This window comes from Pogona vitticeps, chromosome 5 (genome assembly GCF_051106095.1).
Source record: "Pogona vitticeps strain Pit_001003342236 chromosome 5, PviZW2.1, whole genome shotgun sequence".
NCBI classification, from domain to species: Eukaryota; Metazoa; Chordata; class Lepidosauria; order Squamata; family Agamidae; genus Pogona; species Pogona vitticeps.
In genome coordinates, this window is record NC_135787.1 from 116,926,251 (window position 1) to 116,951,840 (window position 25,590).

The 25,590-nt window shown below is 39.5% G+C and overlaps 1 protein-coding gene and 1 non-coding gene across 22 annotated transcripts in view; both read right to left on the reverse strand.

The window, feature by feature from the left end:
• SRPK2 (SRSF protein kinase 2) overlaps nucleotides 1-25,590 on the reverse strand; it is a 129,215-nt gene that overhangs the window by 27,916 nt on the left and 75,709 nt on the right. For 14 of the 21 annotated variants that reach the window (XR_013545672.1, XM_073000682.2, XM_073000681.2 and 11 more), the window contains 6 exons: nucleotides 7,797-7,954; nucleotides 6,789-6,897; nucleotides 6,231-6,318; nucleotides 5,825-5,912; nucleotides 2,345-2,451; nucleotides 1,021-1,186 (listed from right to left, as the gene is read on the reverse strand). Coding sequence is in view for 20 of the 21 variants with exons in the window: in XM_073000682.2 (XP_072856783.1) it covers nucleotides 1,021-1,186; nucleotides 2,345-2,451; nucleotides 5,825-5,912; nucleotides 6,231-6,318; nucleotides 6,789-6,897; nucleotides 7,797-7,954 (716 nt within the window). In the remaining variant the exon portion in view is untranslated. Of the gene's footprint in view, nucleotides 1-1,020; nucleotides 1,187-2,344; nucleotides 2,452-5,824; nucleotides 5,913-6,230; nucleotides 6,319-6,788; nucleotides 6,898-7,796; nucleotides 7,955-13,659; nucleotides 13,755-14,180; nucleotides 14,333-25,590 lie in introns of all 21 variants that reach the window. The other 7 variants (XM_078394340.1, XM_078394338.1, XM_078394341.1 and 4 more) reach the window with 2 other exon arrangements.
• On the reverse strand, nucleotides 19,321-19,492 carry LOC140707885 (U1 spliceosomal RNA). Its single transcript, XR_012088033.2, has one exon. It is a non-coding gene; the product is annotated as a U1 spliceosomal RNA (small nuclear RNA).

The following is a 25,590-nucleotide window of genomic DNA, read 5'->3' on the forward strand; positions in this document are numbered from 1 at the left end:
CTCCTGTTCCACTGCCCCCAACAGATTCCTTAGAATGAACATGGGAGCCTCAAGATCATTGGGGGGGGGGGGGGAGAGAGAACTAAAGTGTTTGATTTCTAAAAAAACTCCTGCATAACTTATGCAACAGACTGCCAGCCATTGATTCAATGGATCTACTCTAATCGACACTAAAAATTGAATTTAACCCCCCAAAAACAACCAGTCACTATTGGAAGCTATTGTTTAGTAAAACATATTGTACATCACAATTTGAATGTTACAGCAAGTCATTTACTAGTTAGTTCCAGAAAGAGAGCCATGATTCTGATGAAGAAAAACAAGTCTTGTGGAAACTTAAAAGAAAAACAAGTTTTATTTTACGTAAAGTTTCATATATTGCAGTCACTTCATCAGATGCATGTGCATGCTGCAATACATATGCTCTGTGTATACTGGGATAAAGTTGCTGGGAGAAGAATCCTCACATCTGTTTGCAATGGCTTCACTACAGTACACTAACCACAAGCACAGGGATCAGAATCTTACTGAAGATTTACACAAGTGACAGTGGATAAATCACATGAACTGCCAGTAATAAACACAGTTGCCACTTGGCACTGCTGGTTCCAGGTTACATTGCACAACTGCCATGCAGTAAGGAAGAATAACCAGCAATTCAGCACAATAATATATGCAATTATACTTACACCGGTGTAGATTAAAAATTAGAACATTATTTTTAAATAGTGCTAGCTGTGATGACTATTGCCTAACATTAGAAACTCACCACAGCTAAAACCTTTAATTAAGTTTCGATTGGCTACTGAAAGTGTAATAGTGTATGACTGCTCAGATTGCTTTCCTATATTAAAATGAATAATACTTATATATTATTCACGTTAATAACATTTTTAAACATTCAAATTTGCCATGTTTGAATTTATTTGGCCCATTAATTAAAACTAATTAAATGTTATGGCAGCCAATATTATGATCAGTAAGTATGCATCTACTGAACACACAAATTTACTACTCTACCTGCTGAGCCAGAAGGAGGAGGAGCACCAGCCTTCTGCCACTCGGTAGCTTCTGCAGCCATTCTACGGACATAGGTGTCATCCACGCACATCAAGATGTTTTCTGGTTTGATATCCGTATGGATGATCTTACATTTGCTATGAAGATAATCTAAGCCCTGCAATACCTGATGACAAAATAATCAAAAGCAAAATCTCAATACAATGGAAATTTCTTCCATTAATTAGCTTCCAAACTCAAAATATCACTATAAACATTTACGAGATGAGCCTTCTTAACTTTTAGCTACAAAAATGCATTCTCTTGCAGACATTTTTTAAAAACTTAGAAGAGAGATTACAGTCTATTATTATAAATACCATGTTTCCCCGAAAATAAGACCAAATTAATCTTACATTAATTTTTGCTACAAAAACACTTATTTTCAGGGGATGTTTTTTTTTCCATGTACAACAATCTCATTTATTCAAATACAGTCATGTCATCTTCTTCTGGTTGCTGCACAAGGGTGGAGGGCGGGGTTTCACTTAACTGGGGGTTATTTTTGGGGTAGGGCTTATATTACAAGCATCCTGAAAAATCATACTAGGGCTTATTTTCAGATTAGGTCTTATTTTCAGGGAAACAGGGTAGTAGTCTGTTGCTTGTATGTTATTTCTTTAGAAAACTTTGGGCCCACCACTGAGTTAATCAAGGAACAATATTATCAACAAAATAACAATAACAAAAATAAATTGTGCAATCAAAAAGAATAACAAATCATTTCAAATACTAGCAACTATAGGTGGCCAATTGAAATGGCCTATCTCAGGCACCTGATGGATCCTAACACTTTCCTGAATGCACTCGGGGAGCTTCCCATCTCATTCATCAGTTGTGCTGTCAAAGTCCTGACTAACTGGTGGAATAAGGAAATAGCTAAGGTGGTTGACACCCTTGCTCTTAAATGCCCCCTCCTACTGTAGTGCCAAGTTAGCTCCTTGATTCAACAGGGAGCCAAGAAAAGAACAGGAAGGGTAGAGGCTAGAGCATCACTGGGTGGCAATTCAGGATGAATCAGACCGTACATTTGTAATTCACCTGGAAAGCTATGCTGCAGAGGCACAGTTTGTGAAGAAAGCCTATGACCTCTGATATTACTGAGTCCACACATACTAGATCACAGACATTATCTATAAAATCTTAAGTACAAACAATGGGAAGCACTGAGCACAAAAACATTATCAGAACTAAGGTATCTCAAAGGAGCAATCCCAACAATTTTAATTGGTTTTTACTTTAAAAATAGTAACACATTTATAGAAACAAGATATTGACATCTTACCTGTTGTATTATACTTTTCACACAACGGATAGGAAGGCCCTGATAGTTGGACTTAATTATCCATTTTAAAAGATGATGTCCAAGGACTTCGAAAACCATACAGACATCTGAGATATAATTAAGGATAAATGGCAAGTAATCTCCATTCATTGCTAAGCAACTTTCCAAGATCATACCAGAAAACACTTAATATTGTAATCAAGAATGTAGCGAATACTACTCAAGAATGCATAATCATTGGTACAGATGGAAAATGAAAGAGGATTGCCTAAGAATGGATGTTAGCCTGTCCCAGCCACCCACTTCCCTAGTCTGCTTTCTTTAAACCAAAACTTGCAAATGTCACTTTTTCACTACAACTTTCAAAATCTTTCAATAAGAAAGACTATAACCATGCTGCCTGGAGAATTCTGGGAGCTTTAAAAAAAAAAAAAAAACCACCTCTGAAGCTCTGGTAGAATTCTGTCTGACCACTACCCAGCATTCTGTGAAACAGGAACGGGAAAGGAGGAGTTTTTCCCCTAAACAGGTGTTATCAAAATACGATTTAACAAAATGAAAACTCTGGCAAATGGCCCTCCAAAAACAGAAAAATAATAAAATAGAAGAGAGAACATTTTTGCTATAATACAGCACATTTTGAAAGCCTTCAGATTTCCGGTGTGAAGAAACTGAGAAATTGGGGGGACATGACTCGTGAATCCTTGTGAGGCTTCACAAAGAGCCTCATGGCACAGTGGTTAAACTGCTGTACTGCAGCTAAAACTGTGCTCACGACCTGGGGTTCAATCTCAGGTAGCCAGCTCAAGGATGATTCAGCCTTCTATTCTTTCGAGGTCGGTAAAATTACCCAGCTCTCTGGGGAGGCAATGTGTAGCCTGCATAATTAACTTGTAAACTGCCCAGAGAGTGCTTGAAGCGCTATGGGGCGGTATATAAGTAGGACACTTTTTACGCTTTGCTTGTGGAAAAATCTGACTTTTTGTCAGTGCCTGGAATAGCCAGCTGAGAAAAAAGTGGAGGCAGTTTCTGCCAGTAATGGAGTACCGCCTATAGTTTATCTTTTGAGTGAAGTCTCCAAGGATAAATTGGCTGGTTCCATGGTACTGTGCTAACTGGAAAATGATTCAGCTGTGTGAAAGGAAAGGGGGGGGGCAAAATGCTCTTGTCTTTCTGAACATTTGAGGGAATTCAAAACCTAATTAGCAGACCATCTCAAAAGGTCTAGAATGTAATGTTTAAGATATATAAAGGGGTTCACAAGTTGCATTAGTTGTCTTAGTCATCTCTTTGCTGCCATGCCATGCCATACCAAGAAGGATGCACTCTGTGTATGCCCCAAGATCATACGGATGTTATGCTTGTGTGAAAGTACTAGGTAGCTTAGCTAGCTTTCTTATTTTTGAGTGCATTTCTCCATATTGCTCTAGTCTTAAGACTCTAACTGATTTTCCCCCAAATACCTTTGACGCTTTTTTGTCTTTTTCACTGTCTTTAATAAAACATAAAAAATTTCTTCATCCAATTGTTTGGGGTTTTTGCTAAGAGTGTTTGTGGTACTTAAAACCAGGTCTTGCCTTCACTCACCAGGAGTCTTGATATTTTGTGGATGTGCTGGCAGTTCTACCTTACAAGGTTGGTGTAATAGTCCTAAGTGCTTAACACAGTGGATTACTTGGACCTCCCTGAAAGCACTACCTAGTCAGGTGAGACCAGAACAGTGGTTCCCAACCTTAGATCTTCAGATGTTCTTGGACTGCAACTCCCAGAAATCCTGGCCAACACAGTTAGTGGTGAAAGTTTCAGGGAGTTTTAATCCAAGAAAATCTGGGGACCTAAGGTTGGGAACTACGGGACTAAACCTTTGAGAGATGCCAGGACCAGGCAGGTTTCCTAGCCATCACTACATTTGACTCTTCTGGGCTCACTCACTCCAAGATCAATAGGGTAGTGCAGATGAGTGATTACAGCAGGACTCCCTGAACCTGGTGGTCTGTCATTCAGCATATGATAATGAAAAGTCAGCACATTCAAAGATGAAAACTTATTTATTCCCAATTTCCTTGATGACAGACTTGCATTCAAAGCATACTGAATGCAGTAAAATTTTTCTCTCATTTACTTGTCAAAACTTGAGATACTGATCATCTTGTTGGGCAGGTATTTATGTACACAGCCCACTGCCATGCACAAATCTATTTATTAGTCATATTTAAGGAAGGGTTCTATAAAAAGAGGGCAGTAATTAAGTTCACATTAGCTGGACAATCATCTGCTTCATATGAATAAAGAACACTACTACAGCATAAACCAAATCAGTGGCCAAAATCCTGTTCCACAAATATGCACATGCAATTTGAGGTTATCCCTTTGGAATACGTACAATGGCTGAGGCAGAAGTGCAATCCCTGAAGCACTTCGGCCGTGCATGGTGCAATCAGTCATGCTGAGGACCTGCAACTGATTGCAGCCCAATCTCTTGGTGCCAGGTGTAATACAGTGCACATTTATTCCAGCACAACTTTCCATTATGCCAGCATAAACAGTATTATTGTATCTTGCAATAATACTTTACATCTAATTTTAATATGGTAGGAATACATTATTTTATTAGATGTTGAAGCTGTCAACGGTAAGCAATACTTCTCATTCAGCTACAAAAACAACCACTGATAAAAACAGATACATGCCTATTATTTATGTACAGATCCCAATAAATCATTTACAAAGGAATATCTGTTAATATTCTAATGCTATCTATTAGATTTTAAAATTTCTGAGATATGGCTGCAGCAAAACAAAGCAATTCATGAGATGATGAGGTTGTAGCTAATTCTCCCTATAAGAAATCATTTGTTAGCTCCATTTAAAGAACTCAAGGAAAAACTATTTAGGAGCAGAACAAAACTTCCTACAAGGAAAATATTGTCAGAGAAATCTAATTATCCTAGAGAACAGACATCTTCTCAACTAAATGTGAAACTCAAACGCTATTTCTGAAGAGCAAAAGTATACAGATGAGTATTAAAGGAGAAATGTACCATGAGAAACGATTAGGAAATCTCTTTTTTGTTTGAATTAGAGATATATGGTCTTCTCATCTTTCATGACATTTCATTCTGAACTTCCATATGCAGCTGTATTAAATGGTGCTCATCTGACAGTGGAACACACACTAGGGACAGAACAGCTTACCCCTCTCAGCACCACATATGACCCTCATTTCCTTTCCAAGAGGTTTGGCAATCTTCAAAGGCAGATTTGGGGCATATAGGAGGCAGGGAGGAAGGCCTATTATGCTTGCAGGAGTGACATGGCAATGAATATAGCCCATAGCCTGTTCAACAGTTAGTTACTATATCACACACAAATAATTATATATTAAAGCTGAAAAAAAAATCTACTGGATCAATTTTTTTACCATGTAAAACACAAAGAGAAACATTAGACAATGAGAAAAAGGAATAAAGAAAAAGATACGAATTCCATTCATTCCAGAAATTTTAAAGTCATCAATTAACTGTACAACCATGTCTTTATTTGGATCATTAGGGTCACTTTCACGGACCTAAAAACGAAGGTGAAAAAAAAGAAGAGCCATTTAAATATATCTTTATTCAGAAATAAGCATCGACATATTATTTTAATCATTCATTTAAGGACACCATCATTTTTTAAAAATGAAATGTTTTCTCAGGATCTACAAGAATCATCACATTGCACATATGTTTAAACAATCACTTTAACGCTCCCCAACCAGCATCCTGCTCAATATTTACACACACATTCTAATTGTGCAAGATGCTTCAGTGATCTGAAGAGACATCAGTCCAGTGGAGTCCTGCATGTATAAATATTAAATGCAGTCTGTTGTCACAGTACTTACACATTTAAGCAACTTTATTTCATCCAAGGCTGTCTCTGTATAGTGTTGCGCACTTTTCACAACCTTCATTGCAACAAACCGTTTCCCCCTTTAAAAAAACAAAGTAAGCAATCAGAAGCGATCAGAGTCACTACATTCCCCCCCCAAAATAGGACATAAATGATATGTGGGGGTTAAAAAAATGTTGTTTCAGAAGCATGCAAATTTTCTTCTGATAACAGAATTCAAGGGGAAGTTACCAGCAACTAACTCAAAATTACACTTATCTTATTATACTTGTAAAATACATTTATTTCAATACACTGATAATTGATCAAAGGAAACAAATTTAGAGTTCAGATTCTCCTAAGTACTACAAAATACAAACATGGCTAAAATATATTATACATATATATGTTTTTTTTTTTTAAAAAATATCCCTATACAGTTCTCCATAGGGCATAGACTAGAAACTCCAATCAGATTCTAATCCCTTGGCTTCTTTATATCAAATAATTACAGTGAAATGCCATTTATGTACCATACAACAGAAATAAACAAACGTGTGTTATATCTTACTGCATATCCCAGCATAGCCAGACAGTAGAAAAGTGTCCCCATCCTAACTTCCTGATGACATGGTACCGGCCATTGAAAAGATCTCCAATTTTCACTGGATGATAGCCTCCTTTTCAAATAAAATAAAGCACACATAAAATTAGAAATCTGGCAATATAGCTGTCGAATCTAACATCAGTTGTTATGTGCCATCAAGTCAGAATTGACATACAGCAATCCTAACAGGGCTTTCAAGGTGAGGACTTGTAGCCACTGTGGTGTAGTGCAGTGGTTCTTAACCTTGGGTTACTCAGGTGTTTTTGAACTGCAACTCCCAGAAACCCCAGCCAGCACAGCTGGTGGCGAAGGCTTCCGGGAGTTGCAGTCCAAAAACACCTGAGTAACCCAAGGTTAAGAACCACTAGTGTAGTGGACAGAGTGATGGACTAGGACTCACAAAGCCTTGGTTCCAATCCCCAGATAACCCAAAATTGTGTAACTTCTGTCTGTTTGTTATGAGCTCAGACCTATTCAGGTCATGCACTTGGCTGTGTACCTGACCACAACCAAAAATTAATTGACAGCTGTCAAACTTGCAGTTCAATGCATTCCAATGGGAGAGAAAAATATTCACCAAAAATTAACGAAGAGTCAGAACAAAGCCAAATTAAGTTTGCAAAGGTTTTACAAGGTGCGCTAATGATCCCAAGCACTTAAAACAGTTTCTGAACATTTTAAGACACTTTAAAAATAGCAAAAACGGACATCGCAAAACCATTGGAATACATTGAATAGGCTTCAATGCATTCCAATGGGGGAAACATTGTTTTGCTTAGCGATGTTTCCTATGGCGATTTTCGCTTAAGGACGGTAATCCGTTCCCATTGGAACAGATTAACCGGTTTTCAATGCATTCCTATGGGAAATGGTGTTTCGCTTAGCGATGTTTTCCCATAGCGATGTTTTTTTTAACCAATTAACATCATTAAGCGAGGCATCACTGTATTGACACCATTTATACTCACTAACCTTTGCAATAATCTGCAGGATCTTCTTGCTCTTCATCATCAGATCCCAGAATTTCCTCCTCTGGTTCCGGTGGTGCTGGCTCTGGGAGAGGTGGAGGAGGTGGTGGTGGAGGAGGAGGTGGTGGTGGTGCAGAAGGAACTTTTTGTTGAGGCTCTGGCCTATAAATGTAAAACAGTACACACAATAACTGAACAGTTCAATTTGTCTTTGAGTCTTCACCCCTAGTCCTTTGTGGTTCTTCTGTTCAACAAATTTTTGGGACAGCTCCTTAACAAAGCAGTTAAATCATGTTTTCTTTCTCACCAAAACAAAAACGGAAAATCAGGAACATCATACTTAAGTAAACAAGAGGGACAGCACTGTGAAAAATAGCCCAAAATCCAAGTGCAACATCAAATTAGCTAACCATGTTGATAGACAGTGTGTGCACAAGAATTGGTAGTATATTTGTGACAGACTTTACAACCTGGCAGTAAGCATCAGAATATATGCCTTCTAATATACATTACATGGGAAAGAAAAATACATGGCAAGGGACACACTTGCTTCTGATCATTTTTCCTATCTAAGTCACTAGACTTTGTTGGGATTCATCTAACTTTTAAAGCGTTTGGACAAAATGATCTGATATAAATTGTAAAGGTCTGTTTGCTTCAATTATGTCAGAATTTAAGAGTTTCAAAATGGCCATGAAAAACCCAAATAGACCCAACAAAAAATTTGAAAGATATAAATCCATAAGTTGCTGGATACTGGAGAAAACTAGCAAACAGGCTGGATAAAAATAAATGATTTTTTAAAAATCAATTTAAATCACAATTTAAAAATATATTTTTAAAATCAAATCATTTTAAAAAAATCAAATTCTTAAATGTAAATTGTGGTTTGAATCAAATCCACCCATTAGCGAAGATATAAAGTGGCAATAGAATGATGATTTTAATTGTTTAAACTAAATACAGTAAGACAGCAAACAAAAATCTTGAGCTCAGCAGTAGGCAACATGCAGGCCATAAGATATATGGCAAGGGGCCAAGGAACTTTTTTTCTGGCAGCATCTCAACCATCTCAGGCCCTCCATACCTCCACATTTTTAATTTTTAACACGTGTGTGTGTGTGTACACAATGAGAGAGAGAGAGAGAGAGAGTTATAAGAGTGACTAACAAGTAGAAGTAAGCAATTTCAGTATCTTCAGTCTTCTGGTTGGAGCTCAGGGCAGTCTGGTGCTTCTGAGTTTTATTTTTTCCAGAGGGACCCAAGAAGGTGGAAACCAAATATTTGCTTAAACATGGAATGAAAGATACTTCTTCCAGGAAGATTGTTTTCAAATCTCTTACATTGAATTATCACTTAAACTGGTAAAATTATTATAGGTGAACTCTTTCACACTTGAGCGCTCCCCAAACACACACTAACTTCCTAAGCAGTTCATCACAGACTTGGATGGCAACTTCCGGAATTTCCCATTAATTCCACAGACTCGCGGCTAACAAATACTACTTGGTTACAAGCACAAACCACTTTTAAAAAAATTCACAGTTTTGATTCAGAAATTTTAGCTAGCAAATAAGACATTTGATCAGCAAAGTTGAAATCAGGTAAGTGGACAGGGTAACACTAATTCCAAAATATAGCATGCTGAAAGAGGTAGTAATAAGTATAGGTATTCTTCTCTGAGCCTCCACTGACAGAGAAATACTTTGCTTCTGTGAAAGCTTCTCTAATATGCATGTTGAGGTCTACGGACTTGAGAATATTGCCAATGGACCTCCCATGAATGCTAGCCAACATAAAATCCTAGAACAAGCTGTTTCTTCTGTACTGGTGCTGTTGCCAAGGATTTGGTGCACAAAATTGTAGTATTTTTTTGTTGTTACAATTGTTCATGTTATCTGTTACATAATCGTGAATAAGAAGAGATGAATTTTTTTGAAATTGTGTTTGCAAGGTTTATCAATATATATCTGAGGAAACAAATATCCCCAAAGAGCTTAAAAGTGTTATACTATTTTTTTGAATCACAAATCTGATGTGACTAATAACAAATGGGAGTTGGATGGATAGTTCAGTGGCCTCAAGCAAGCATCTGGCTGAGGAGACACAAGTCAAGAGTTCAATTGCCTACTGTGCCTTGTAGGAGAAAAGACCGTATATGTTGCCTTAGGCAAGGTACACAGTCCCAGACCATCCCCAGAAAAAGAGAACAGTAAACAACTTCCGAGTATATACAGGATAACCTGGAAAGTACTGCCATACATACATACATACATACATACATACATACATACATACATACATACATACATACATACATACATACATACATACATACATACATACATACATACATACATACATACATACATACATACATACATACAGTCCGCAGATTGGGGGTGCTCCTGGACCCCAGTCTAACACTGGAAGCCCAGGTGGACTCGGTGGCCAGAGGCACCTTCCTTCAGCTGCGGAAATTATACCAGCTACGGCCCTACCTGGACGAGCGGAGTCTCATGACAGTTACACACACACTGGTAACATCTCGCATAGATTACTGCAATGCGCTCTACGTGGGGCTGCCTTTGAAGACGGTCCGGCGACTGCAACTGGTCCAGAATCGAGCTGCGCAGCTGGTGAGTGGTGGGGCCGCTAGGGAACATATCAAGCTGATTCTGTTTTAAGTTACATTGGCTACCAATTGCTACCCGGGCCCAATTCAAAGTGCTTGTTTTGACATATAAAGCCCTAAACGGTTTAGGCCCTGGATACCTGAAGGACTGCCTCCTTCCATAAGAAACTACCTGGCAGTTAAGATCTAGCCAGGGGACCCTTTTGAAAGAGCCATCCCTTAAGGAAGATAAGAGGGCGGGCTTGTAGAGAAAGGGCCTTTTGCTATTTATTATTTATTTATTCCTGCACTATTTGTTATTGTTGTATGCTAATATTTTTATGTTTTTTAATTGTTTTGATATTCTGTAAGCCGCCCAGAGTGGTAGAATATACCAGATGGGCGGGATATAAATTGAACAAACAAACAAACAAACAAATAAATAAAGTGGAAGCTCCAGTCGCAAGTAGAAGCAAAATGTTGCGGCCGGAGGTGGTCGTAACTCGAAATCATCATAAGTAGGGACATTCGTAAGTCGAGGCACCACTGTAGTTAGAATAGTCTAAGAAATCAGAAAATAATCTATGGCTTAGAATCTATCTTCAGTTTTTGGAATAACACACCCATCAGTTTTGGGGCAGGAACAAAATAAAAGAGAACTAGAAGTAGCCATTGGTTTAATAGATGACTAGAAAAGAAACCTGTGAATGTCTAAAATGGAATTATGTGAAGCACTTGTTCTCTACTAATCTGATGTAAAGTCAGCTATTGTCCTGCCTGCTTTAGAAATCTATTCACTTCTCTCTTTCTGTGCTTGCACATTTGTGAATAAAACAGATGTCACAAAGATATCACAAGCTTTCTGCTCCTGAAATTGTAACCACTGAAGGGAACAGGGAGCAAGTAATGATATCAACATTTTGGCTTTGGTTTAATTACCAAAATTCCCTAACACAACTTTGGGAGGATATTTGCGATGAAGAAGGTCTAACAGGGGCAGGGGAGGTTGAATCAGTAACAGAATTGTATGAAACATTCCATAACTAGGCAGCAACAGTCTCATGTAAATATTGCAGGTCAGTAAGAATACTGACTACTATGGTATGGTTGCTTCCAGAACAATAGGGAAGTGTAGCTAAATGGGGAAGCCTGCTGGCAACTGAAGCCACTATTTTAAGAAGACGGAACACATATCCTCACATAGGTCCGGGGTAGACTAAAGAGAGAGAAGCAACCTCTTGTCAAAAATTATCTCATTGCTACTTCTCCACACCCTACCATCTACTCCATACAACCCCAATACAGTAGGACCCCTATATCCACTGTGGATTGGTTCCAACCCCCCCAACCCCAAAGATACTGAAAACTGTAGATAAAGGCAAACAGTATATATATAGCATGGTAAAAGGAAGAAAATAAAAATAAAACTATTTTCACTTGCATTACCAGAACTGGCCACTGGAGGGCACCAGAGACCACACTAGATATTCTTCACTAACAAGTATTCATAGCATAATCTCTGGCACTGTCTAGTGGCCAGTTCTGGTAATATATGTAAAAATAGTTTTTCTGGATTTTTTCTTTTAATATTTTCAGACAGTGGATAAGTGAAACCACATATACTGATCCCGTGGATACAGGGGTTCTGCTGTATCTCCTAGAGAGATCCAACATTATCAGGAGTATTTCATTCCCCAAATAAAAAAAATACAACTAAAGAGTTATAATTAACACAATAACAATCCACACATAATACAAGTATGAAAACCAAAAGAGAATGTAATGTTATAAGAAGCAATCAATTCATTGATAATGTGCACATCTATTCATAAAATGCCACCAGCCATTATAACATGAAAAACTGCTTCATGATTCTTCTCAGCAAATAATATTTAAAACTCAGCTTCAGTATTTTCATGTAGCACCAAACCAACCAGACCTTTTCACTAAAGTGTATAATGTCTCATAAAACATGATTCTATAAAATATGTTTACCAACATATTCCAGGAATTTGATGTTCTACACATTTCAAGCTGAGATGACAGGTCTTTTCTGTGTACAAAATTGGAGTAACAGGATATCCAAATAGCGGTAAAGCATCTCTCTAGCTATAGTCCAATGTTACTATGACAACTGATTCAGATGCTATTCTTGTCACCAACCCTACAGACAATTCAAGATAAGGAGAAAAAAAAAGCTCTACGGCTTCTTTTAAAAAAAGAAACTTTACCTAGCAAATTTAAAAGCTCTACCTCAACTGGCAATATTGGACTTTGCTTAATTTACTATTATCAATCTCTAATGTAGAGCATAAACGTATGTTAAAGCAGAGGTCCCCAACCCCTGGTCCACGGCCCGGTGCCAGTCTGTGGCCTGAGCCAGACCAGGCCGCGGAGACAGACCTCCCGCCCCACCCCCGCACACACTCACCCCCGCACAGCTGATTTGCACGTGTTCCAGCATGCCCGTGCGAGCACTGTGCCGCCATTTGCGCCTACACACGAGCATGCACGTGTCCACACAAGCACCGCACTGCTGTTTGTGCATGTGCATGAATGCATACTTGTTTGTGCATGAGCACACATGCGCTTGTTTGCGCATGTGCACGAGCACGGGGGGGTGCCCCACCTTCCCCAGCCGGTCCGCGGGGTGAAAAAAATTGGGGACTCCTGTGTTAAAGTATGTGCAATCGTTACTATTTTGTTAGACCCTCCTGATGTTCCAATCAGACTTCCTTGCTCAAATATTTTTGTCTGTCACTCTTACAACTGTATGTGTGCCTCTTGCACCTGTAAGTTCTTCTCTAGTTGACTCTTCGAGCAAGAGAAGACTCTACAGATGAAAGAGGCTGAGAAAAAGGATATGTGAAGGGCTACACTGGACCAGCACCAGCCCATGGACTGTTAACACTCTAAGGACCAGGTGGTGAAGGGAACTACCCTGCCTGTACATCAGACACTTCATGAGGATGAAGGTCTGAAAGGGAGGTCCAAGTAGGACATCTGTGCATAGTTACACACTGAAGATAGATGTTTTGGCAGCATAGTCCAGTCTACCATACTTTCATGATGACACCCCTAAGACCTTTGATGCCTCCTGCCTGAAGGCGACCTGGGAACCCACAAAATATTAAAAACTGTCCTCTTAAATACCATCTTCAAAACAGTTTCAGATACAGTCTTGGACAGGAACACTTGCTTGACATCAGAATACAATAGATTTGTGCATTTGCTAAGAAGGAATTTTCCAAACCTGGGACTAACTTTCTGTGTTTCAGAAAGTGAAATGAGCAGATCAGCAGTAGTGAAGGAGGTGGAGTTTAAATGGTTGCAGATGATCTCCGACATCTAGGATAAGCAGATAACCTTCATTTACAAACCTTATGAATGGAAACGGCAAGACAAATCCTCTTTTCCATAAACAAGCATGACCTCAACACATGTTTAGCTTTGTAGGTAAGTAAAATGTATGTTGCTCCAAATGTTTAAACTAGCCTTGCTTAGAAAAAGCTACCAGTTGACTTGCAAATCACATAGAGACACAGCTAGTTAAAAGACAGATGGAGCTGGGAAAGGCCAGAGAAGGTAAAGGTAAAGGTTCCCCTTGACATTTAGTCCAGTCATGTCCGACTCTAGAGAGCGGTGCTCATCCCCGTCTCCAAGCCATAGAGCCAGCGTTAGTCCGTAGACAGTTTCCGTGGTCACATGGCCAGCGTGACTAGACACAGAACGTTGTTACCTTCCCACTGAAGTGGTACCTATTTATCTACTCACATTTACATGCCTTCAAACTGCTAGGTTGGCAGGAGCTGGGACAAGCGACGGGAGCTCACTCCGTCGTGTGGATTTGATCTTACGACGGCTGGTTTTCTGACCTTGCAGCACAGAGGCTTCTGCGGTTTAACCCGCAATGCCACCACGTCCCACTAGGCCAGAGAAGAGGTACCATTAATTTGTACTTCTAATAAGCTACAACATTAAAAGACACCTGCTTCTTGGGAGGAAAACGATGACAAACCTAGACAGCATCTTAAAAAGCAGAGACATCACCTTGCTGACAAAGGTCCGCATAGTCAAAGCTATGGTTTTTCCAGTAGTGATGTATGGAAGTGAGAGCTGGACCATAAAGAAGGATGACCACCGAGGAATTTATGCTTTTGAATTGTGGTGCTGGAGGAGACTCCTGAGAGTCCCTTGGACTGCAAGGAGATCAATCCTATCCATTCTGAAGGAAATCAACCCTGAGTGCTCACTGGAAGGACAGGTCCTGAAGCTGAGACGCCAATACTTTGGCCATCTCATGAGAAGAGAAATCTCCCTGGAAAAGACCCTGATGTTGGGAAAGAGTGAAGGCAAGTGGAGAAAGGGACAACAGAGGGCGAGATGGTTGGACAGTGTCATTGAAGCTACCAACAGGAATTTGACCAAAGGCAGTGGAAGATAGAAGTGTGGTCTGGTCCATGGGGTCACAAAGAGTCGGGCACGACTTAACGACTAAACAACAACAACATGCTACTTTTCTAAATCCACTTCCACAGGAAAAAAATCATCCTATTGAAGCAGCATGTCAAAAATCCAATAGATGAGCATATTGACATCACAGTTTCTCTGACATTTCACCAATTTCTCTGATTTCCTGACCAATTCCAATTTCCCTGACTATCCAGGCCACCCTGTGCCCTAAATGCTGAAGAACACTCACAAATTAGGCACATGCCTCAACAAGCAACATTTACCATCACCAATGATCCACATTTGTCCTTACCATGTTGATCATGCATCTGCCCTCTGATAAACATGACAGGCTCAGACATTCCTTCTAATCTTTAGAGTTGATCAGAGAACGTAAAAATCTTATATGAATTTCAGACAATATCACAGCCTCCATAAAGAGTACATGCTCCTGATTGCCACATATTTTTAAAAACTCAATGGATTTTTCAGGCCCCTAAAAGGTATCTAGCTATTCCTCCATGCTAGTGATCCATCTCATCCACATTCTGAATGTTCTGGAAGAAATATTTACCAATGAATCCGAAAAAACTTGGGAAAGGAGACTATAACAGAATTATAAAGATATAAATTAAAATACATCTTAAAATACATAAAAACCACTAATCTTCTTAGCAGTGGGTTATTGCAGTTATGAAGATAGCTTGCAAGGCCCCACCAGGCAGGAGACAGTCAATCACATGGTTTTTTTGCCACGTCAGATGGAATCAGTAATAGGTGTCTTTCAACTGTTTGACCTGGTGGCAGAACACACAAGCAAAATTTAAAAACAAAGATCTCTGTATCAGCATGAAGATTTACTTTGTATTTACCATTGCAGAGGCCTCCAACCACTGAAATGTGTACTTTGCAAGGCTAGATGCCACATGTGTGCAGTCATTTGTTATTCACCCTCTAAAACAGGGTAGCCACTTACTCAACTGTAAAACTGCCAATTGCCTCTACTCGTTTTAGAGTTCATAAAAATAAACTGCTAGAAAAAAATACTAGCTACTTAATATTTTTTTGAAAAACCTAATAAAATACATACTTTTGAATTATTTTAGCTGATTTGCAAAATATTTTAATGAACATACATAAGAGATACAACATACAATAGGACTTACAACTCTGAACCTGCAATATCATAAAGATACAGGATCAGATGGTAAAATAATACCACCATACCACACCAAACACAGCAAGCTCATCTGATTTTGTAAGTTAAGCAAGGCTGGGCATGGTTAGTATTTGGCTGGGAGTCCAGAAGTGAATAGCACAGAATCTCCAAATAGAGCCATGGAAAGAATCCTTCTTCAAACATTAGATAGCCACTGCTGTAAAAGTTTGCCATGCTGGACTACATAGCTAGATGGTCTCACTCAGAATAAAGAAGTTTCTTATGCTCTTAAATATTTTAATTATTCATATAAGAAAACACTTAAAAACACATTTTAGCTTTTTATGGGTAAATGAATTTTTCAGATACTGTACTTATGAGGTAAAAATACTCTCCAATAAAAAATATTTATTTCATCAAGATGACAGTCCACTGCAACAGACAAAAAAATTACCTAAATGCATCCTTATGTTCTAAATAAGTACCATATTTTTCCGTGTACAAGATGCTACTTTTCCCTAAAATTATTACACTAAAAATTGAGGGGAGTCTTATACACAGAAGTAAGCTGAGGAGAGAACAAAACTGCCCGTACCTTGCCTCTGTAAACAGGCTTCTTTCAATCACAAGGCTTAATTTCCTACAGTTAGGAGACTTAGCTTCCTCCAATCATGAGCCTTATGGAACTGATGTCAGCTGATGCTGAACAAACCAACTGGAACACATCTTGTTGGAGGTGGAGCCTGTAGGCTCAGATTCAACAGGGACTTGTAATGTCCAAGCATTCTGAGCGCAGAGGGTGAATACTCAAAGCTAAGTTTTCTTAATTTGGGGTTAGAAAAGTGGGAGGGGGGATCTTATAAATGGGGGTGTCTCATAAATTGAAAAATGCGGTAACTTCATGGCCCACTGTGCCATTTTAGAAATACAGCATGCTGATACAGAAAGGTACTTTTAAACCAAGTCTCAGTAGTAAGACATTTACTACACTGGCAAAGCAACAAAACTGACCTGGGGGAACATTCTTTTTTAACCAAAATATGCATGAAGACATGCCTGAGCAAAACCATCCCAGCAAATAACTCCCAAGGGTAATGTTATTTGGTGCAGTCCTTCTTCATCCAACATCCTGTCTCAAGTACTGGCATGCAGAATTATTAGACCTTAACAGCTCTGAAGCAAGACAATTTAGCAGAAGAGGATGACTTGGCAGAGGAGAGGAAAATCAGCAAAAAGTTAAACAAACCAACATTATCATCCACTAATAGAAAGTGTTCAACAACAGACAGACACATATTTACTCAGAAGTAAGTTCCATCAAGTTCAAGGAGGCAGATGTCTTCAGCTTAAATGTAAAAAGTGTATGTGATACCTAGGGATTTAGTACAGAAGCAAAATGAACCAAGACTGTATTAATATGGAATGGCAAATATGAACAAATCCTATTATACACTTTTAAGGAGCGCTCTAACTTTTATACATACTAATTAAAATATTTTAAATGTTTATAGGAGTGAATTACAAAGTACAGACTGTTGCAACAAAAATAATTTAACTTTAAACATTTCAAAAACAATGATAGGGCTTTCAATCATTCATTTCTACAAGAAGCACAGAGATACAAGCATAACTTTGTTGCTATCAGATGGAAAGGATATCTTAAGAACTAGATTGGAACTAATTTATTTATTTATTTATTTATTTATTTATTTATTTATTTATTTATTTATTTATTGGACTTATATACTGCCCCATAGCGCTACAAGCACTCTCCGGGCGGTTTACAATTTTAATTATACAGGCTACACATTGCCCCCCCAGCAAGCTGGGTACTCATTTTACCGACCTCGGAAGGATGGAAGGCTGAGTCAACCTTGAGCCGGCTACCTGGGATTTGAACCCCAGGTCGTGAGCACAGTTTTAGCTGCAGTACAGCAGTTTAACCACTGCGCCACGAGCTGACGTCTTATCAGCATTGGTATATCTACAGAAAAGTGATTATGTCACCAAAAGAGGGAGTTTGGGGAAACAAAACACTTATGACTTGCAGATGATCTGTTTCATCACATAAAAGCCATGGGAGTGGAGAGACAAGAAGTCTTTTGTGACCAAAAGTCAGCATCACTGGATTACATTACCAGCAAAGTGAAATTTCTGATAATGAAAGACTGTTATATAGCTCCCATGCAATGTCCGGGATTATATGCAAGTCATAAAAACTATGGAAGAGAAAGCTGAAGGCTTTCATTATCAATCTCCCCTTGCTGGTGCCATCATTACTCTTCTATTGGAATAGCTAGACAAACAGAATTGCAGCCATTTTTTTTAAATCAAAGTATATTCTTAGTTGAGAGGAGCTATGAACCCTATAAAATACAAGTATTACTGCATAGAAACATCACCTATAGAGATGGGGGTATTCATATACAATTATCCCCGCACAGCTGGACTTAACAAGGGGCCAACCCCTGTGGCCGACTCATCCACTCAAGCATCCAGTGGCGATAACAGCCTCACTCATCCTTCCAATCACTCCCGGAGCTCTTTTCCTGCTCAGCTAGCAACTCAGCAGCCATGCAGGGAAGATTTGTCATCCTTCCCACTGCCTGGAGTGGCCAGGAGAGCAGGGAGAGAGTGGAGCTCTGGGAGCAATTGGAAGGATGAGCGAGGCTGCTGTCGCCACTGGATGTGTGAGTGGGGCCAGCCGCAGGGGCCAGCCCCTCATTAAGTCCAGCTGTGCAGGGATATTCGTATACAAATATGAATACCCCATCCCTAATCACCTACATCTCAATTACCTACACATCGTTCAAAAACATCTCAATGACAAATGAGCACCATACCACTGAAACAGGTACAAGAGAACTTCAAATATGGGAATATTCCTATTGAGAAGGCACATTCTTGAACATAAGGATTATTTTTAAATTATAATATGCAACCTCTTTCCCACCACCTTTCAGCATATATATTTTCCATCACATCTACATGGAGTGGGAAATCTCAACTGGCTGTACTACCCCAGAACAGGACATTCACATTCACATATAATGCTAAGACAAAATTACCGTATTTTTTGCTCTTATGGAGTGAATGCAGTAACCCAGGATTCAGCCACCACCACCCAAAAGCCTCCCACTGCCATGCTGGGAGGCCTCTAAACTGGCAGCAGAGACTGCATGCTGTTTGGACCTCATCATTCTGCACTGCTAGCTCTCCAGGATCTGCTTCCTGCAGCCCACCTGGAAAACCAGCAAGGCAAACAGGCCTATGGCAGCAAACAATGCAAATAGCCAAAGACCAAGGGGGAAAGAATGATTCTAAAAAAACCAGAAACACAGTCCCCCACTTAAGCAGTTGATCTTCCCATGTTTGGGGAAATCACAGGGGTCAGCTCATCCAAAGTGCAATAGATGAGCCTTACCCTGGGAAAACCACTCTTATAACAATGGTACCTCCCCTGCCAGGTTTGAGTTTGAATGGCCCCTAAGCCTCCTGGCCCTTTGTGTGCCCTAGCCTCCAAAGGCATGGTGACTCCTGGCTGCACCTCCTGATCAGAACAGGGCTGCACAGCCCCAATCCCAAAAGAGGCCAGGAGAGCTCTTCACTGTTTTGGGGTGCCCTGCAGGACCCCCATCAGGGGCTGGATGTTCCTCCCACAATCCTTCAGTGCACAGATATTAGCATATCTGCCTGTTTGCATCACCCAATTGGCTTCTCTATTGGAGAAGCAAAGCAGGAAGGAGGAGTCTCTTTCCCTTCACCTTCTGCAGAGAAGTTAGACCATGTGACCAACCAGAAATGTGGAGAACCAGAGAGAGAGGGGGGGGGGACAGAAAAAAGCTTCTAAAATTGGCAGTAAGTTTAATAGGCCTGAGAATGGCGAGGGGAAGATAAAATTACTACTGAGAGTCTGCTGGATGGGGAAAAGGTGGCTAGATATAGCTGTCTGTAGTTCAGAACTTGGTAGTAAGCTGCATCACTTCCCCATAAATTAAGCCTAAATAGAAGTAATTTTGCAGATATTTAAAACGTTAAGGGACCTGGGGGGGAGGCTAATGTGTATTGTTAGCCAAATTTCATTCTGAAGCACAGAATGATTAAAAAGGCACTGAGCACATGCAGAATAAAGTTCAAAAGGGAAACCAAAAGGGACCTAACACTCCTTTCCTTAATATATTACCACTAGGGCTACAGGTTTTATTTGGTGTATTAGCTTGCCACAGTTTTTATGGACTCATCAGGAGCAAGGCAATTTGAATTGCAGAGGGCAGATCTGAATCACAGATCTGAATATGTCCAAGTAAAGCTTTGAAATCTTGAAAATTGGTTTAAGAACCCAACATTTCATAAATAGCATTTCACACGTACACACACACAACTGGAACAGAAATTTTAGTAGTATTTTTGTGTTAACAAAAGCTGCATGGTGTCGCTCCCCCTGTTTTTATTGGTTTTTCTTAATCATTGTTGTTCTACAATATTGCTGGTAGATTTTATCTTTTCATTGTGATTCCCAGCTACTGTATTTTATCCTATTGCAGTCTCTAAAATTGGACAACTATCTGTCAGATCTGCTCTGATTTGGATTCCTGCATTGAACCAGGGGTTGGAATTGATGGCCTTATAGGCCCCTTCCAACTCCATTATTCTATGATTCTGTGCTGCTTTGAGATTACATTTGTAAAAGGAAGCAGGCAGTAGATGTAGTGATGAATAAGGGCACATTTTTCTTCCAGAGTATGGGAACTCATTCTACCAGTGCAAAGCAGGAAAGGCTAGCATATAGCATTCCTTTTAAACTAGAGGTAGTAAAATATGCTAAAGAGTATGGAAACAGTGAACAGTGCAGACATTTTGGGCCTCCTCATCTGAAAAAATGATTAGAAAGTGGAGGAAACAGGAGGATCAGCTGCAAAAAGCTGATAAAAGTAAGCACACTTTCTGTGGACATGCTGCATACTGCAAAGTAAAGAACTGAATGATGGAGAGAGAAAACTTTATTGCTGTAAGGAAGGAAGGGAGGAAGGGAGGGAGTGGAAGTGAGGCATGCTTTGCTGTTTGCTTATACCTGTGCTGGTGGTCATTTCTTCATCATAGCTCTTATGGACTGCCCAGCAACAATCTGTTTATTCATCTCTTTCATTGCAATAACAATTCATTATAAGTGTTAAAACTTGAGATGGTAATTCCCACTCATTGTGTGTCATCCTGCTGTAGAAGTCTGCTTCATGATTCTCCACTTCTGGTACATGTATGACTTGTGAAATGACATGCTTGAGAATACACCAGTCCCAAAACTGTACTGTTAGTAGCAAGAAAGACATGGATTTTGTTCCTCCTTGGTGGTTGATATAAAGCATTGTAGTGTTGTTGTCTGTGGCTATTGGAATAACTTTGCCAACTACAAATTGTTCAAACGCTCTCACTGTGTTGTACACTGCAAGAAGTTTGAGGTAATTGATGTGACAACATCTATCTATTGCTACTGCCTTATGAATTTGCCAGAATATTTTTTTCCGGTTTTCCTCTCCTAAAAATGAGGTGCGTCTTATTTTGGAGGTGCGTCTTATGGAGCAAAAAATATGGTAGTTTGTTTGAACATAAATGAGGCAGTGAATAGCGTGATAACAGGAATGTGCACCTAATGTTGTACCAGATTTTATTTTAGTACAACTTTAGTTCCAGTTTCTTATGGTTCCTTCTGGGGATAGTCATGTTATGTCTATTCCAGAAAATTTAACATAAGGAGTCTTGCAGTATGTACATGAAAGACTATGTAATTTTATTTCACCTAAATATTTGTGGAGCATAATCTATTTCTTCAGCTGTATCGAAGCAGGCTATATCCCACAAAAGCTTGTGTTGAATAAAACTTGTTAGCAGTTTAGATGCAACAACATTTCTGGTTGTTAACAGCTGTACAACACTCTCCAGTATCATTGTAACAGCTTCTTCATAACAACTGAATACAGTACATAACTGTTGTAATGCAAGTTCATGCAGAAGTGGAATTACAGGGCAGGCTCAGGGTTGTTTTTAATTCAAACATTTCATTTTTCATAGTAAAGTAGCTAAGTATACATGGCAGGAACAGGCAAGGCCAAAACCACTACGTACCTACCTGCCTGCCTACCTTCCTTCCTTCCTTTTCCCCGTCTGTAAGTCAATTTTCTTCTCTCCCCTTCTCCACCTTTGTTCAACAGAGCAGTATTCCCAAGTTTAAATGGAAGTTATGGGCTAAGTAGAATGATTCTTACTGAGATTGCAGAAAGAAGAGAAAGAACCTCTGTTCTTCAAGACTAAATTGCAAAGATGGATTAGAGTTATTAATCCATAGTATTTGTCTGGCATGTGTAGTGACTGGGTACAGGTTCACAGATCTGTAAAACACTATGTTATTGGCTCAGATAGCTATCTAGCCATTCGCCTATGAAATTAATGATGTCTATTATTACATTTTTCTAAGTTTTTTCTGTTCAACTATGATCATATTTCAGATATTACTTTTTTACATCTATAGTTATAACTCCTAAGAAATCAAGCAATCAATTGTTGAACTCATTCTAAAAAACTGATTTCCAAAGTTGTTCCCACTGAATTTAGTTATACGTTACAGCTGTTACAAGAAATATGAACCCAATTACTTCTGCTGAAGATTTTCTGAAATATTAGAAAAATTGTTACTGAGAAGTCCTGACATAATTTTCACTACTTCCTTCTTTCTACTTATGCAACACAATTTTAAGGTGAGTTTAGAAAAAGAACACATGCATAAAACTCAACACAGCACACATTGCTGTAATTAAATTACACCACAAAAGCAAAGACCACTTTCTTCAAAGCTCACATTAAAATATAGCAGTTAGTCATAACGTGCCACAACATTTAGTCTTCTTTATTTTCTCTCTCTCTCTCTCTCTCTCTCTCTCTCTCTCTCTCTCTCTCTCTCTCTCTCTCTCTGTGTGTGTGTGTGTGTGTGTGTGTGTGTGTGTGTGTGTGAGAGAGAGAGAGAGAGAGAGAGAGAGAGAGAGAGACTGTATACAACTGCAGCCTCACAACTGATAAAATACAGTGTTTTCCTTTCATGAGTACTACTTCACTCCTGCCAGGGCACTAGCCTATTCCTTAATTATTCATAACTCCCCTTCTCCCTCTGTAAACAAAATGCAGAAGTTAAAAAATGCATTCTAATTCCTCAACTTTCCCCAAAAATCTTCATGACCTGAAAAGTTCACCATTGAAGTCAGAAAGATTTGTTTACAAAGAATTAGAAAAATGTAATGGAAAAATTAAAAGCAAGGAAAATATATCTTCCATTTTAGAGGATTGATGTGTTTATGGACAGAGTAGGCAGTATGTTGTTCAGAACAAGGGAAGTGTAATGCTCCTACATGATCTCTAGCTTGTCACAGTGAAATCAAAGACCATCTAATTCAAAGCAACAGGCATTCCACTTCCAGAGGGGCACAGTGAAAATCCTACTGCACAAATTCTAACTGCATGAGCAACAGTACTGTTTGTGTAAGGAAAGAGTTACACAATTAAAGTTGCCATGCAGATACATTTTGCCTTTCACTCCTTAATGCATTTTCTATGATAGAAAAAAAGAGGTTGGAAAACACAGAGGAGTTACAAATGGAACACAACAATGTCTGCCTACCCTTTCCAGAAAAATTCTGAGGATAAGACAGGACAATTTTGGGGATGCAACCATACAAAGAGTTTTGAAATAAAGATATTGTATCTAAAGGTTCAAGAGGAAATAAACACATAAAATAAGGATGCATTTAAGAAAAATGAATCAGGGCATTTTGCTTGTTGTTTTCTGAAAATGCTAACATGTTAATCACAAGGCTGACCTCGGGGATATTTATAATGTTCACAAACAGTGGTAACAGTGCGAGTGTTTAATCATAAAATTCTAAAAAGGAGCTGAAGTGTGACTTTCAAAAAATGCAAATATAATGAAGAATTAAATCTGTAGAAAGTGTTAATTTGTCAAAACCTGTTGATTAGCATAAGTCATACTAAAGTAGGTGCAGTGAATCAATGGGAATTTATTGAGTCAAATGCACCTTGGTAAGTTCCAGTTATTCAAATGGCCCTAATCTAGTTGTAATTTCATTTAGCACAATAAGTCACAACTAGAGTATGCCCACTTGAATCAATGGAACTTATGGAGGAGTTAACTTGCCAAATCCTTGCAGATTCAATAGGCCTACTCTAGTGCAACCTCCCCTTCATGAATTACTGCCCTGTCGTGCAAAGGGGCTTGAGTAATTCAGAGAAGCTATGGGCTATCCGTGCAGGGACACCCAAGACAGACAGGGCATAGTGGAGAGTTCTGACTAAACGCGGTCCACCTTGAGCAGGAACTGGCAAAGCTACTCCAGTATCGTTGCCAAGAAAACCCCATGAACAGAAACAAAAGGCTAAAAGATATGATGCGGGAAGATGAGCCCCTCAGGTCAGAAAACGTCCAACATGCTACTGAGGAAGAGTGGAGGACAAGGTCAAGCAGCTCCAGAGCTAATGAAGTGGTTGGGCTAAAGCCAAAAGGATGCTCAGCTGTGGATGTTCCTGGAAGTGAAAGGAAAGACCGATGCTGCAAAGAAAAATACTGCATAGGAACCTGGAATGTAAGATCTATGAGCCTTGGTAAGCTGGATGTGATCAAACAGGAGATGGCAAGAATAAACATTGACATCCTGGGCATCAGTGAACTAAAATGGACAGGAATGGGCGAATTCAATTCAGACGATTATCATATCTATTATTGTGGGCAAGAATCTCGTAGAAGAAATGGAGTAGCCCTCATAGTCAACAAAAGAGTGGGAAAAGCTCTACTGAGATACAATCTGAAAAATGATAGAATGATTTCAATACAGTGGTACCTCAACTTATGAACGTAATCCATTTTGGAATGACGTTCGTACCTTGAAAAGTTCGTAAGTCAAAGTACCATTTCCCATTGAAATGCATGGGAACGGAATTAATCTGTTCCAGCATTTCAAAAGGCAAAAAGGCAGGGGGAAAGGGCTGGATATTCCAATTTCCCACCCTTTCTCCTTGCCTTTTTTGCTTTGGAGCTCTCAAAGGGCTTGCTCCGATGTTGGGGGGGGAGCCCTTTGAGACTTCCGAAGGTGCTGATCGTGGCGGCGGGGACCCCCAAAGAGGTCTCCCAGGGCTTGCCTGCCACCATTGAAGACCTCCCTGAGGGTCCCAGCCGCCGTGATCAGCGCCTTTGGAGCTCTCAAAGGGCTTCCTCTGATGTCGGGCAGAAAGCCCTTTGGGAGCTCCGAAGGCAAAAAGGCAGAGAGAAAGGGCTGGAAATTCGAATTTCCTGCCATTTCTCCCTACCTTTTTGCCTTCACAGCTCTCAAAGGGCTTTCCCCCCTGACATCGGAGAAAGCCCTTTGAGACCTCCTAAGCCAAAAAGGCAGGGAGAAAGGGTGGGAAATTCGAATTTCCAGACCTTTCTTCCTGCCTTTTTGCAGGGAGCCATTTAGGAACGGCTCTGTTCGCAAAAAAAATGGCACTGACTTACGAATGGAGCCGACCTCGTTCGTA